General features: G+C 44.3%; 1 protein-coding gene across 1 annotated transcript in view; it reads right to left on the minus strand.

Annotated features, from left to right (window-relative positions):
• The window catches only part of FCHO2 (FCH and mu domain containing endocytic adaptor 2), a 100,398-nt gene that overhangs the window by 44,162 nt on the left and 40,574 nt on the right, over positions 1-15,662 (minus strand). The window contains exons 7-8 of the mRNA XM_058656411.1: positions 13,440-13,538; positions 12,425-12,521 (exon numbers count right to left, since the gene is read on the minus strand). Coding sequence (XP_058512394.1) covers positions 12,425-12,521; positions 13,440-13,538 — 196 coding nt within the window. The remainder of the gene's footprint in view (positions 1-12,424; positions 12,522-13,439; positions 13,539-15,662) is intronic.

The following is a 15,662-nucleotide window of genomic DNA, read 5'->3' on the forward strand; positions in this document are numbered from 1 at the left end:
GGCCCACGGGGATCAGGAAGCTGAGAACTGTCCGATGGAAGGAGGCAGCTCATTCTCAGAACTCCTGAAGCAAATGGGCACAAAACGAAAGATCAGTGACAGAGAGAGAAGACTTTAAGCAGGGGTGGCGTTTATCTCGGCCTTAAGACACCACTGCGCATGTCTGCACTCCACAGCTGACTGCCCGCCTGAATCCCCGTTCCTCAGTTTGCGGCCCAACGCAGCTGCCAGTTGAAGCTCTGGGGCCTGTTACCCATGTGGGACAGCCTGGCTGCAGGCTGGCCTGGGCCCATGACAGGCATGCAGGGACTGAGCCAAAGGTGCCTCTTCAGTTACCTTACCAAAAAAACCAAGAACTTACATATCATAATTACTAGCCTTTCGTAAAAATTATGAAGAATTAGAAATTTCTATCTAAACCACCAGCTTATTAACTAGTGTCTTCTTTTTCCAAGAAACACAATCATCTGTTATATAGATCCCAGAAAAGATTTACCGCCCCACCAAACAAAAGTAATCAGAAACATGGTTACTTGAAAATTCTCCAATAGCTACACAGTACTCAATCTGCACTCATGACCGTGTACAAATTATTCTCTAGTCAAAAATGAAATACAAATGCCAAAGAAATTACTAAAAATAATTTTTCGAATGAGTTGTACAAGGCAAGCGCACTGCTGGGATTAGAGTCAGTGCCCATTATGGAATCCTGGCGCGTGCAAGTGAGGACTTTAACCGCAGGCTACTGTGCTGGGCCCACCTTCTACCTTTTCTAAGAACTGTCTCAAAAATCATTCAAAGTGGCGATTAGTCAACATAAGAGGCATTTTTGAAATATAAAATGCCAAGTCATAATATAAAATTTTTAACCAAGCATCATCCACGAAACTTTTCTATTGAAGACAGAAATGTCAACCAAATATATCCTTTAAAAAATTAACTCATGTATGAGGAAGTTCTTTTTCAAAGGGTGCATGCGCCATATGCTGCCAGCCCTGCAAAGGCTTGCTGCCCGGCTCCAGATCGGCCCACAGCTCGCAGGGTGCAGGTGCGCAGGCTGACCCGGGAGCACGGAGCTTGTGAACTATGTACAAGCACAAAGTTGATTCAACTTCTCCTTCAACTGCAACCCACTACCCATCATCCTATTTGGTCATAAGACAAGTTATTTATTTAATTATTTATTTTTTGGACAACACTAAAGCCAGACCGAAAGTCTTAATGAACAGTTTGCTGTAACTGGAAATTCAACCAATTCAGGCTCATTTAATTGTTGTTGAAATAAACAACAGCACTTAATATTTTAGAACAGGTCACAAAAGCAGTTGAGTTGTTGCAAAAGCAAATCAAATTATTGTGGCTCTGTCTCCTGATGCTGCTTTACAAATTATCTAAACCACCATGAGTTCAATAAAATGGATAGACAGATAAACAGCCCCAAGGGCCTAATGATTCAAAGCAAAACAATTCTTAAATATGCATATGATCCTTTATTTTGAAAACGGCAATAAATTATTGCTATTCAAAAAAAGTTATCAAGCTGTGCACCCAAACGCAATTTGGATCAGAACTTTTAAGAAATATTACAAACCCCAGCTGTAGCCAACTGTCTAGGTTGCCTCATACCTAAGCAAGTGTTACACTCCTGGGAGAAGAGCAGGCATTCAGGACGTGGTTAATGCCAAATTTGTGTTAACTACACCAGCATGCTATACCTGTATGCCAGCATAGTTGCTTATTCTTAGATATGCAGAGAGGGCTAGGCCAGCACCTGCTGGTGCTTGCGAGAGTCAGAGTGGGTGTAGGATGGGCAGGGTGAGGCCTTGGCATCTGCTGAACCATGCAAGAGCTGGTCTGGAGGTGAGCCAGGCACTGCTGGGCTGTAGCATCCAACAGTAAGAGCCGGAATGGGTGTGGGCTGGTCAGGCAAGGCTGCTATACCTGCCAGGACAGGAGGTGGGCCAAGTCAGGCTCAGCCAAACACCCACTTGTGTGCCACTGGGAGGTGATGTGACAGAGCAGCTTGGGGAACTCCTCTGTCAGGATACAGTCCCTGCAGGTGAGTGCAAGAATCAAGACTGTGCCAGCCACCATAAATGTGGGTCAGGTCTGGGATCGGGCCAGGCTGGACCAGTCCATTACGCCCACCGGCAGACCCAAGAACCAGGATGGAGTGTAGGACAGGCCAGGTTGGGCCACACCACCAGCCAGTTCACATTAGGGCTGGGAATGGGGCAGTCAAGGCTGGGATAGGTGGCTGCATCTGCCAGGATGAGCTGGAACTGGGGGCAGGCCGGGCCAGGTCAGGCTGCAGCACCCACCAGCAAATGCCAACGTGAGATGGGCCACCCCAGACTGGGCTGCAGTTCCCACTAGCACATGTAACACTCAGGATGCGGGTGAGCAGGGTAAGGGGCACAGCGCCGGCTTCCCTGCTGGGCCACTGCTTCTGCTGGTGAGCACGAGAACTGGGTCTGGAGGGAAGCCAGGCGGGGCAGGGCTACAATACCCACTGACCTGCATGTGAGCCTGGTTGGGGTGAGAGCCAGGCTGCGTTAACCGGCTGTATCCCCTGCTGCAGGCATGAGCCAGAGTAAGTGCAGGCTGGTTGGACTTTACTGCAGCATCAGCTGGCAAGTGCTGGGACTGGGGGCAAGTCCTATCAAGCCAGACTGCAGAACCACCTGGAAAGTGCAAGATCCAGGGCTGGGAGTGGGACTAGTAGGGAAAATGTGAGCACCCCTCTGAATAACTCATGCTACAATTGCTATATATAATATACCCATAACAAATATATATGTATATGTGTATGTGTGTGTGTGTAATCTTTTGCTTAACCAATTGTGAAGTTTGCTTAAGTTGGAGACAACAGTGATACTTCATTTCAAGGATATCTATTTTAATAAAGATCTATGGACACAATTTCACCAAATAATCATCAGAAATGTTTAGCACAATACTTGCTGAACTGTACCATGAGGGCTGGCACCGTGGAGCAGTGAGTTAGCCTGCCACTGGTGGTGCCAACATCTAGTGTCTGAATGCCTGCACCAGGACAGCACACGCTGGCCCGAGTCCTTAGGCCCCTGCCATGCAGACCACCCCTGGCTGTGGTAGACAGATCTCTTCTCTCCCCACTCTTAAGAAACAAACAAAAACTATCAGCTACAGAATCACCTGGAGGGCCTGTGAAACCACAGATCTCTGGGTCCCACCCCCAGACCTTTCTATTCAGGAAGTCTAGAGCAATGCTCACCAAAAAAAAAAAAAAAAAAAAAAAAAAAATCTATGTTTTTAGAAAATTCCCAGTTGATGCTGATGGTCCTGCAAGCACTGGGCGACACAAGTCAGTCTATCTGTGCTTCTTCAATTATACTGTGCATACTGGGGGACCTTATTAAAACAGACACTCCCCCAGCTGTAGCCAACTGCCTAGGTTGCCTGGTACCTATGCAAGTGTTACACTGCTGGGAGAAGAGCAGCCAGGATTTGGTGGGTATTCCAGGCCTGGTTAATGTCAACTCTGTGCTAACCACACCAGTGTGCCAGCATAGTTGCCTATTCTTTAAGATTTGGGAAAATGGGGGACAGAGTAGCTGCCAAGACAACACAGGTGCACCCTGGCTGGGGTTGCCCCGCTGCTATCCCCACTGCCATCTGCTCATGGGGGAACTGCAAATTACCCAACAGGGGACAAACTGGAATGGGGGTCACTCAGCTTGTCCGACATGTATAAAATGATTTCCAAAGCTTCCACAGACCAGGCTCCTGAGCCCGCAGATAAGTGACGGAGCTGGGACAGGGAGAAAATTGGCTGGGAGAATCCCAAAGGCCATCTACGCCAGGACAATAAGCCTGTGTTCACAAGAGCTGGAGTTGGGGGAAGGCTGGGCTGGGCTGGCCACAGAAACCACCAGCACACACAAGAGCCAGGGCTGGGCTAGGCCGCCACTCCATGGCACCAGCTCAACAGCAAGTGTTTCTAATGATGAATTTCAGTCACCGCATCTCCTTCCAAACTGTCATCAGAGGGACTTGAACCAGTGGCCCATGGGATGTCAGCACTGCAGACGGAGGACTATCTTGCCAGGCCACTGCACCGCCTCTCTCCTATTTATATCTTTAATTCTAGCAATTTGCGCCTTTAAACTTCCTGGAATTCATCAAGTGGGAGTTGTTGTAAAATAAAAATGTAAGTAAATTTTTCAACAGGACTCTTTATTTACATATATTACATACTGGTCTACCAACTTCTCATTTCTTTAAGTTATATGTCTTACAAATGGAAGCTTGCTAAGCATTTATAAATTATGAATAGCATACAGTAAAATCAGCTGGATTCTAACCACAGAAAAACATTAAAACTATGGATTCTATAGCAGAATTGCTATGACTAACAGGAAAGTGGCACTGGGACAGAAAAAGACACCTAAAATTAGAACGCACCTGTTTATTTCAAACTCTCAGACCACAGATGCTCCGGGATTTAAATTCCAGGGGAACCAGGGTGGGGCCCGACTTCAACAGTGAGGACAAACCACTTCCCTACATTTTCTCAATGAAAAAAATGTTACAATGTTCTTCAAGTGTTTCCATGTTCTTACAAAGGAGAATCAGAAAGACAGAGGACAGCTTAACAAAGGACTGCCTAAAGATAAACTCTATAATTTTTCAGCACCAAGAACTGCAAGGCACACAACTTAAAAAAAAAAAAAAAAAAAAGGAGGGGGGCGGAGGATACTCAAACTTTTGGAGTTTTTGTTTTCTTTTTAAAATCTGTTCCTAGCAAACTAAAACTAAAGTTTAGGTAGGGACTTCTCCACCAGAGGGAGCCCTTACAAAACAGGAAACATAAGACAACCCCAAGTTAATCATCTCCTAAAATACAAAGTGCCTTAATTCCATAGAAGCACACCCACATCTCACGCATGTTCTTTTTCTAAGAGACATAAGACGTTCATCACTGCAATGGGCCCCCAGAGTAACTTTTCCAGACACCCATAAATTCAATACATATAGCCACCCTCAGCAACTCACCCGGAGAAGTAAAATCTGTCATCTTAAAAAACCTAATCAACCAACCAACCAAACACAAAAAAGCTTCTAGAACTTCTTTCTGAAAGTCTGAAGTCAGGAGCTTGGTGGCTCTGCGTGCTCATCCTCCATGTGCATCACCAGCACCCCGTACTGACTGCCAATTTGTGCCCAGGCGGATCTGCTTCTGATCCAGACCCCTACTAGTGAACTGGGAAAGCAAGACAGGGTGGCCCTTGGGAGCCTGCACCTGCAGGGGAAACCCAGAAAAAGCTCCTGACTCCTGGCTTTGGATTGGCTCAGCTCAGACCACTGCGGCTACTTGGGGAGTGAACCAGTAGATGGAAGATCTTTCCCTCTGCCTCTCCTACTCTTTATAAATCCGCCTTTCAAAAAGCAGTAAATGAAGTTTTAAAAATCATAAGCAAAAGGCCCAATGCGGTAGCCTATTGGCTAAAGTCCTCACCATGCACCAGGATCCCATATGGGCACCAGTTCGTGTCCCAGCTACTCCACTTGCCTTCCAGCTCCCTGCTTGTGGCCTGGGAAAGCAATAGGACGGCCCAAAGCCTTGGGACCCTGTGGATGAGTGGGATACCTGGAAGACGCTTCTGGCTTCTGGCTCTGGATCAGCTCAGCTTGTGGCCACTTGGGGAGTGAATCAGCAGAAGAAAGATCTTTCTGTGTGTCTCTCCTCTCTATAAATCTGATATTCCAAATCTGATATTCCAAAAATAAAGCTTTTTAAAATATACAAATAAAAAAACCTGCCTCTCACCTCCTATGATCTAGTAACAGGTATCTTCTATATAGCTTAGAATATCTTGAGGCATTTAAAATAAGCTTACAAAGAAACTACTCACTAGTAGCCACTTACTAATCAGGACTCCCTTAATTTTGAGAATACTTATTAATATGACCTATTGCCTCATCTCACTCAGAAACACCACCGGGCACGCAGTGTTAATGCCGCTGCGTAACCGAGGCCAACAACACCCTGCCAGTAAGAGCACTGCACCAACCACAGCTCTGTGCCAGGCAAGGCAAGGAACAATCTAAACACCAGGCTCCACAGGTCCTTGCTAAGGCAAATTTCTGATCCAATTATTTTAAGTACCTAACCAAAAAAAAGCACTGTATGGAAGAATCATGCGCATTTGCTTGGTTCTCCGTAGAGAATGCTCGAACAGGCGGAGAAGACAGGGTAAGTAAGGGTTCAGCAATCCCCACTACAGTGCATCAGTGACATTTCCAAGAACAAACAAAACGTAAATCCATTTGCAAGTCAACATGAAATCAAATTCAGAGCATATCTGTCCAATTTCAGCATGTCTCTCTGGGAAGGTTTGCATCAGAGAGTTTCTAAGGTCCTGTTAAGTAACAGACTCTACAAGGGCAAGATAAACTGCACTACGTAACCTTGCCCTCTGGCTCCATCTACTAACAGCATAAATGCTTATCTCTTCAACTGAGATGTTTAATTAAACATTAATAACATGACTAAATTCTACATGAAACACTTGGACCAACCACTCCAGTTCTAAAGCGTCATATTTTGCATTTGGTATCTCTGCACACAATAACGGTTATTTTTGTCTGCTCAGAAAACATTTCCTCTGCGGTCTGGGCATATGATCTGTGTTCACCAGTATTAATGTCCCACTACCCTAAACACAGTGATTACTTCACAGACAAGCATGTGACAAAAGCAGAACTTTCCTTGAAATGACTGCGCTGACCCCAGGGAAGCGTTCCTACTAGAATCCTAAACAGAGTTAGAAACATCAAGGCCTTCCCTCTCAGCACAGAGGCGAGCGGGGAGGCCAGAGGGAAACCAAGCCCTGATGACATCTATTTGGTCCTTGAATCCATTCCAGTCCTCCACGTTAAAAAAAGCCAAGGCATGGAATTTTTGCTTAAGCCTGTTTAAATTGGCTTTCTGACATTTGCAAACAAAGGGTCTATTGAACTAGGCCAGAGATGACAGGCTTCCAAATGAGCGCCAGCTCTCACGCCTGCCAGTAGCACTGTGATGAGGGACGCTGAGCCCTTCTCTGACTCAAGAACAGCCCATGTGGCAGAGGGGGCTCTGGGGAAATGACCCTGGCACAGGAGCACAGCGGGGCAGGAGCTCAGGACGTGACGGGAAAGCCACCTCAAGGGGGATGAAATGCCACTAAAAATGTCCAAAGAGAAACTATCTCATCTCCAAACACACGTCACTGACCCATGATTCTGACTTCGTAATTTCGGAAAAGTACCAACCCTCTTCAAGCTCATTCTCTTTCTGTCCCCACTTACACCTGCTCAGCTGTCACACAGCAGCATGCAGGCTTATAGTGCAGCTCAAGTTCCCTGGTTCCAGGCATTTTTCTAACTGAAATTCTCATTGAGAAATACAGAGCTGCAAAAAGTAATACATGGAGACCCTTCACACCCCACAATAACAGCTCTGCAGAACTACCACATAACAGCACAGCCAAATAATAACACTGATGTAACATACCAATCATTTCTATTTCATTCTAGAGCATTTCAGACTAATCACAATGTCTTTACCTTCATCCTACTAATTGTTAGATATTCTAAAATTCTATTTGTTACCAAGCTTATTTTTAAGATTTATTTATTTTTGTTGGAAAGGTAGATAAACAGAGGAGGAGAGACAGAAAGGAAGATCTTCCATCCGTTGATTCACTTCCCAAGTGACTGCACAGCTGGAGCTAAGCTGACTTAAACCCAGGAGCCAGGAGGCCCCTCCAGGTCTCCCACATGGGTGCAGGGTCCCAAGGCTTTGGGCTGTTCTCGACTGCTTTCCCAGGCCACTAGCAGGGAGCTGGATGGGAAGCGTGACAACCAGGATACAAACTGGTATCCACACGGATGCTGGCACTTGCAAGGCAAGGATTCAGCCACTGAGCCACTGCGCCAGGTTCTGTCCCCAATTATTTTTCCTTTAACTGATCTTCACTTACATTTTATGTCTTTACAGTGAGTTTTAGCACATGCTCTGTGGCATAGTGGGTAAATCCACTGCCTACATCAGCAGTTTTCAGTCCTGGCCACTCCAATTCTGACCCAGCTCACTGTTAACAGGCCTGGGAAATCAGCAAAAGACAGCCTGAGCGCTTGGGCCCTGCAGCCCCACGGGAGACATGGAGGAAACTCCTCATCCCCAGTGAGAGCCTAGACCAGGCCTCACTGTTAGGGGCATTTGAAGAATGAACAGCACAGATAACAGCTCACTCCGCCTCTCTTTCAAAGTCTACCTTTCAAATAAAGAAATAAATGTTGTTCGTTTAAAAAAAAAAAAAAAAGCAGTAGCAGTTTTATAGTTTATGCCTCTATACTTCTTCAATGTCCTCACTTTCACTCTGCATTGATACCAAATTCTATTCTAATTGGATCTTGAGACTGAATCCCAGCTCCGCCACACACTAGCTTGGGCAATTATTTATTCTCTCAATGATTCCCTCATCTGGACAATGAGAATAATAATGCTTAGGGTTCAAAAAGTCACTGAAGATCAGCAGGGCCTGCAAAGTGGCTGACACAGTACATGGTGCTGAGTAAGTATTCAGTAAACATTAACCAAGGGCCTGGTGCCGTGGCCTAGCGGCTATAGTCCTCACCTTGCACGAACCAGGATCCCATATGGGCACCAGTTCTAATCCCGGCATCCTACTTCCCATCCAGCTCCCTGCTTGTGGCCTGGGAAAGCAGTCGAGAACAGCCCAAAGCCTTGTGACCCTGCACCCATGTGGGAGATCCAGAAGAGGTTCCTGGCTCCTGACTGGATGTTGTGGCCACTTGGGGAGTGAATCAACAGATGGAAGATCTTCCTCTCTGTCTCTCCTCTATGGATTTCTGACTTTCCAATAAAAGTAAAAATAAAAAATAAAATAAAGCTTAGGAAAAAACGTTAACCATGACGATTTAGTTTTCACTCAATGAAGACTTTATTTTGTTTACAAGAGAAACTGAGACAGAGAGCTCCCAACCACTTGTTCACTCTCCAAAACTGGAGGCCAGGAACTCCATCAAGGTCAGCTCCCTGGGCAGCAGGAAACTCGTCTTAGGCTAGCACCTGCTGCTCCAAGAGAGTGTGTCAGAAGGAAGCTGGCATCAGGAGAACCCGGCATGCTGATGCAGGCATGCTAACATGGGATGCTGCTGGCCCAACTGGCATCCCTGTTACTGCTGCCAATTGCTGGACCTCAACAAAGACTTTTCTAACAGCAAACACAACCTCCCTAGCACCTTCTCCTTACCATCAAATGTGCGTTTGCTCATTCATTCAACAAAACCATATTTTTTACCAAAAAGGACACATGAAATCAAGCACTAATCTTTCAATTCAAATTTAAAATGGCAACAATGCAGAAAGAAAGAACACTTCTCAATCCTCTTGAATTTCTTTTTTACGTATTTGAGAGGCAGACAAAGATCTTCCATTCCTGGTTCCCTCCTCAGTGTCCACAGCAACTGGGGCCGAGCCACGCCAAGTCAAAGCTGAGACCCCATCCATGCCTCCCACCTGCTTGGGCCACCACCTGCTGCCCCCTCGCTGAACACGACCTCGACACTGGAACTGAAACTGGTGCTGGGCCTCAGACCCAGACATGCGCATACCCGGTGTGGGCAGCCCAAGCAGCATCCTTCACCGCTGGGCCACATGCCTGCCACAGTTTCTCAGGTACTTTCAATGGAGGAAGCAGTACATATATCTGCTCTTAAAAGTTCTTTCATTCAATATGCAAATGAGGATATTAGGGTAGGAAAGGAGTGGGATACAGCATCTCCTAGAGCAAGGATATCAGGAAAATTCTAAAGGGTGATGTTTAGGCAAGAGTGTGTGGTTCAAGTGTCAGTCACAGGACCAGAATAAGGTAATGGAAAGTTATGACTTTAAAAACGTCAGCTCCTGATCCTTAAAGGCTCTGAGTGCAAGCCACGTCTGACTTCCAATCTGTCTATAATAAAACCTCAAGGATGTGTAAGTAGTACAACTGTAGTCCATAACTTTCCAGGTGAAAACTGAATGTTGGGATGCGCACAGTGGCACAAGCATTGAGCCCCTCCCTGCCTGCAACGTTCACACCTGGTATCACAAGGACTAGCCAGCTTCCTGCAAAGCTCCGGGGATGCAGATGCCAGCCAAGTAGCTGGGCCCCTGCCACCCGAGTGGGAGGCGCGGGGGGAGTCCTGGCTTCCTGGCTTCCGCCTGACCCAGCCCCAGCTGTCGTCGGCATTCAGGACTAAACCAGCAGACCAAGAGCCCTTGCCTCTCGTCTTTCTTTCAAGTAAATAAATCAACCTTAAAAACAAGTTGAAGGTGCTGTAACATGCAACATTAATAAAAAGACAATATTTCTACATTCAACTATGAGAAATCTGCTAATTTCTCAGCTGTAGGCAACTGCCTGGGTTGCTCTGTTTTTAGACAAATGCTACACTGCTTAGAGAAAAGCAGCCAACAGCTGGCTGGCATTCTGGGCCTGGTGAAGGCAACTCTGGCACATGGAAGCTAGATCTAGCAGCTCCTGGGTAGTGTTTCTGCAGGGGCTCCCAACTAGACCCCTGCACTCCATCTCCAACATCAGGGAAAATCAGGCAGACATGCCATGGGACTCTGGGGCAGACAGCAGGAGGGGGCCACTTCAGTTGTGGACTGCCATACAGGATAGCGACCATACCCAGACGCACCCAAAAGACAAGACAACCAGCTCATCTACGCCAACAGAAGACTTCAAACACCTCATGAAATGATGGAGAGGACAGGCTCTACAACACGCACCTCGGTCTGTGGGCACACGGAGGCAGCCATGGACAGCCACAAGCCTTACAAAGCATCTCTCGCCTCTGGTATAACAAAGCAGACAACACCTCAGAACAATCAAGAATGTGTATGTAACACACTGGGGACACTCTTCTCTGCTTTGGGTCTCTAAGGTGACATGTAATGACCAGCTCCAACTCTGGACGACAACCATGTCACACAGCAAACTTCCCCCGCCCCCAACTCAACAGAGGACAGAAAACAGAAGCACTTGTCTCACACCCCTTCCTACCCTCTCCAACCTAATTAGTTTTGTAGTAAATATTAAAATATATTTTTTAAAACATGCAAATTATAGAAGACACTAAAAGTCTGGAGACAGAAGCACCAAGAATCAAATCAGGAAGATTTTAAAAGTAATGAATTCTGGGAAGATAATTAAGCAACTGTGGGTGATTTAGGTTTCAAGCCTTAGTCAGTGAATTATAAGGAGCTCACAGACTTCTCAAAAAAAACACATATCCATTCTCCTAAAGGCCATATCATTAAAAAAAAAAAAAAACTTCTTTGTTAGAGTGAAAGTTTTACCTATAAGATAAAACAAACTATCTTGCAAGGACATGATGTGCTCATTAATCCACTCAAGAATCCTGGCCAGCACAGTACGCTGAGAGAAGGGGAGAAGCTGCTGCTTAGCACGTCACAGCACAGCTACTAGAAGCGCAATTCGGCGTGCCTGTCATTGATTCATAAAAATAAGAACACCAAGATTCCTGTGTTCAGTTGCTATTGGCACATCCTCAGTTCCTAGAATGGTATCTAGCATATTCTGTTAACACTTAATAAACACTTGAGAAACACAGTCATTGAACGCATGCTTGAATGAGAAAGGATGTTATTAGATTTGAAGGGGAGTTTTGTGGTGACCGTAATGCTCTATCAGCTCCTATCAGCTTCCTGTTTCCAGTCCGCCTCTCCTTCACTAACATGGCCTTCTGGAAACATGCATTTGCCCAGTGCTCAGGCTGTCTGTGCTGCTTAGCAGTGTGCCTGGCTTCTTTCCTTTAAAGGCAGGGCCTGGGTGGACGTCCAGTTTCAGCGTTCGCTCCATTTCCTGCAGCATACCTGGGAGACAGGACCAGTGGGGCAAGGGCTTGGCTCCCGACCGTCCTGAGACGGGCCCGAGTTCCTGGCTGCAGGCTTGGCATCCGAGCCCAACCCAGCGCACTGCAGCATTCAGGGAGTGAACCAGCAAACTGGGATGCTCTCTTCTCCCTTTCTCTGTCACTCTGCCTCTCAAATACATAAATATTTTTAAAATGTAGCTAACCCTACTTTCAAAAATCTAAACAAACCGTAACAGAGAAGACTATAACAACCGCTTCAAATAATGCTAAAGTATTAACTACTAATGCAAAAACAAAAGTCTTAATTTCTCATATCATGAGACACAAACACACACAAACTTCAAACTCTTTAGGCATACTCTGTCTTTAGGATTGGGCTTTGCTTTACGTTTTGGAAATATCAGTTCAGGCCCGACACAGAGTTACAATTAAAACTGCCCTTACACACATGAACATACAGGTGCCTTGGAGCTGATTATCTTACCAGGCCTTTCCTTCCCAGTGCCTTTTGACTCAGCAAACTTCTGTATCAAGCTTTCAATTGTAGTGTTAGCCATATTATTTATAAATTCTTCATGGACCTATTAAAATGAGATAAAGATAATTTTTTTCTTTTACCATATTCACAGTTATTTCAAGTAAAACTTCCACAGGACAATTAAAAGTATTACACTGAAATAAATATTGTTGACCCAAGGGCCCTGGAGAACTTTCCTTCACCAACCTACTCTGTTACAAACTTAGAGCTAGTAAAATCTGTACGGGTCAACCGCCACTTACGTTAACTAACTGCTTAACACAGACATGGGTCAACCACCACTTACATTAATTAACTACTTAAACACAGCCACGGGTCAACCGCCACTTACGTTAACTAACTACTTAAACACAGCCACGGGTCAACCGCCACTTACGTTAACTAACTGCTTAACACAGCCGTGGTCAACCGCCACTTACATTAACTAACTACTTAAACACAGCCTCATGTTCACTTGAAAGTCAAGACTAGTTCCTGTTCCCACCCCTGCCCATTTTAGACATAATTCCTACAAATTTTATCTATTATAGGCAATGAAATAATTTTACACTTATAGTAATAAATAATGAGACTTCGCCTTTCTGTACTGTTGAATTTCAATGCACTTCAAACTATCTTTACCGAATTTTTGTTTGTGACATTTCTAAATACAAGCTTTATAACTTACTGTAGTTGCTAAACAGAAAAAAATTAGAAGATAAACTTAGAACTTAGTAACTTCAAAATTTTAACATAAGGAAAACCAAACATAGCTAATTCAGAAAATTTATCAGAAATTATTTTTGTGGCCAACCAAAACTCCCATTTATTTTGTATTTGACATATGGAAATAAATATCCTCAATGTGAAATAGTTCAGTATCATATACATTTTGGACAGAGTGATAAAAGATCTTTTTAAGACGCACATGTGAACAATATTCTCATACAGTAGTTCAATACTAGGTAAGTCAAAAACATACCTGGCCTATTTGCAAATGAATTTCCTTTATAGCATTAGACAAGGATCCTATAATTTCCTTTATATGAATAAGATGAGTTTCTTCAATATCTTGAAATTTCTAGGTAAAAAATTTGAAAAGTTAAATATATATGATACAGTCTCCCATTTATATACCATTTTATATCTACACACTATTCTACGTGTGTCTATGTGCATAAGTGTGCATGCACATGTGTCTGTTTATGTTCTGAAATCAAAACCAAAAGTGCTTTTAGGAATCATTTCAATGCAGATAAATTTAGCAAGTCACCACTATTACGCAACGTTTAACAATTCTCTAGACAAATAAGTGTTAGTAGAGGTGCAACACAAAAAAAAGTAATTTTTTCCCCTAGGCAAACATCAGCTTTTTCAGAGTTTGAAAATACAAGTCAACAGAATCACAGAAAGCAAGAAGCGGAGACTAGGAGTGTTACAACGCCAGCTGCCCAAGCAGCTGTAGCTGTGAAGACTCCATAACCTAATAGTCCAGGCCCTCAAAATGTCTTTCTAGTTCTTGAAATGTCAGTACATGACCTCCTGAGAAGACCATCTAGAGAAACTCAGGTAAGTTCCTCCGTCTGTCTCAGCAGTTCTCAACCCAACGTGAGGATGCAACCCATCAGTCCGGGAATATTCAGAAACCACTGGACGCACACAAGTGCTAAGAAGACGGTGTTTGGGAAAAGTTCCCAAGTTACTCTGACATTTATCCAGACAGGAAATAAACAGCAGCATATTAAAAACGCGAAATACTGATACAGGGAGCCTCCTTCCACTTTGTTTAACACAAAATAGGGCTCAGGAAATGCTCAAGTCCCCATTTTCGAGCAAAACACATTTCTCGGGTCTGATTACCCAATCACTTGAAAGGGAAGGAAGGAAGAAACCGAATGAGTTGTTATTTTTCTCTGGTTAACTTATCACAGTAAGTTCCTTCACTCCATATTTAATGTCCAAATTTCTTTAGTACCAAGTGATCAAAAATCACAAAGCCAAATGATATCTACAGTTGTGTAAATGTCATGAGCTTTGAAAAAAATCAATAATGGTGAAATTACCATTTGGCAGTAATACAACAATCCAAATACATCAACCAGTGTTACTCCTAAGAAATGGCAGAGTTAAGATAGAGTGCCTGTCGCTGATAATCCCATCAAGTCAATGACAGCTTCAATCTTTCAGTATCCCAAATTGTTTCAAGAACTGAGCCCTAGAGGTGTGTTGCGGCATGACAAGTTAAGCCACTGCCTGAGATGCAACAGATCAACATGAGCCCCAGTCAAGTCCTGGTTGCTCTACTTCGACCCAGCAAATGGTCCTACAAAAGAACAGAACGTGACCCTGCCACCCAAAGTGGGAACCTGGGATGGAGCTCCCAGCTGCTGCTTTGGCCTGGCCCCTGCTGGCCATCTGGATGATGATCCAGCACACAGGACATCTATTTGTCTATTTCTGTCTATCTGCAACTCTGCCACTAAAGTAAATAAACAGATCTTTTAAAAAGTTTTTCAAGAACATACAGTAAAAGCAATTCTATAGTTCAAATTGTATTGTAAATGGGTTCTAACTAAAATTTCATCAATAAACATATTTTTTCACAGACCAGCGGAACTACATGTCCGAAAGTCCGGCCACACAGCCATCAATGTCGTGCGAAGGTCTCTCCAAGGAGAGCGGTCCCTGAGTCAGCCATTCTGCATGAGGAAGCTGTCACTGTGCAGGAATCCACACGAACCCCCAGAAGGCACCCATCTAAACTCGTCCTTAACAAGGCTTCTAAGAACACCGAGTCAGGTATAATTCATCACAGATCTGTGGACGACTGACATGTTTATGTTTTTGTTATCTGTCTTCCCCTACTGAACTATGCTCTAGCAAAGCAGGGCTTTTTAAACGGTACTCAGTTTTCCCCACTAGCAGAAGCAAACTTTAAAATCCACACACATGAAAAAAAAGTCTGTATTCCTTACCCTCTGAACAAACCTTACCATGTTTTAAAAATAAAAATAAAGAAATAAAATCCACACACTGCACTAACAACCTGCACTAGCTTCATTTAGCAACATCCTAATTTTCTTCAGGTTATCTTTTTTAAAAAAATACTTATTTTACTTGAAAGTCAGTTTCAGAGAGACAGAGTGCTCTTCCATCTGCTGGTTCACTTCCCCAGTGGTTGCAATGATCAGAGCTGGGTTGATCC

The sequence above is a fragment of the Ochotona princeps genome, chromosome 28 (genome assembly GCF_030435755.1).
Source record: "Ochotona princeps isolate mOchPri1 chromosome 28, mOchPri1.hap1, whole genome shotgun sequence".
Classification (NCBI taxonomy): Eukaryota; Metazoa; Chordata; class Mammalia; order Lagomorpha; family Ochotonidae; genus Ochotona; species Ochotona princeps.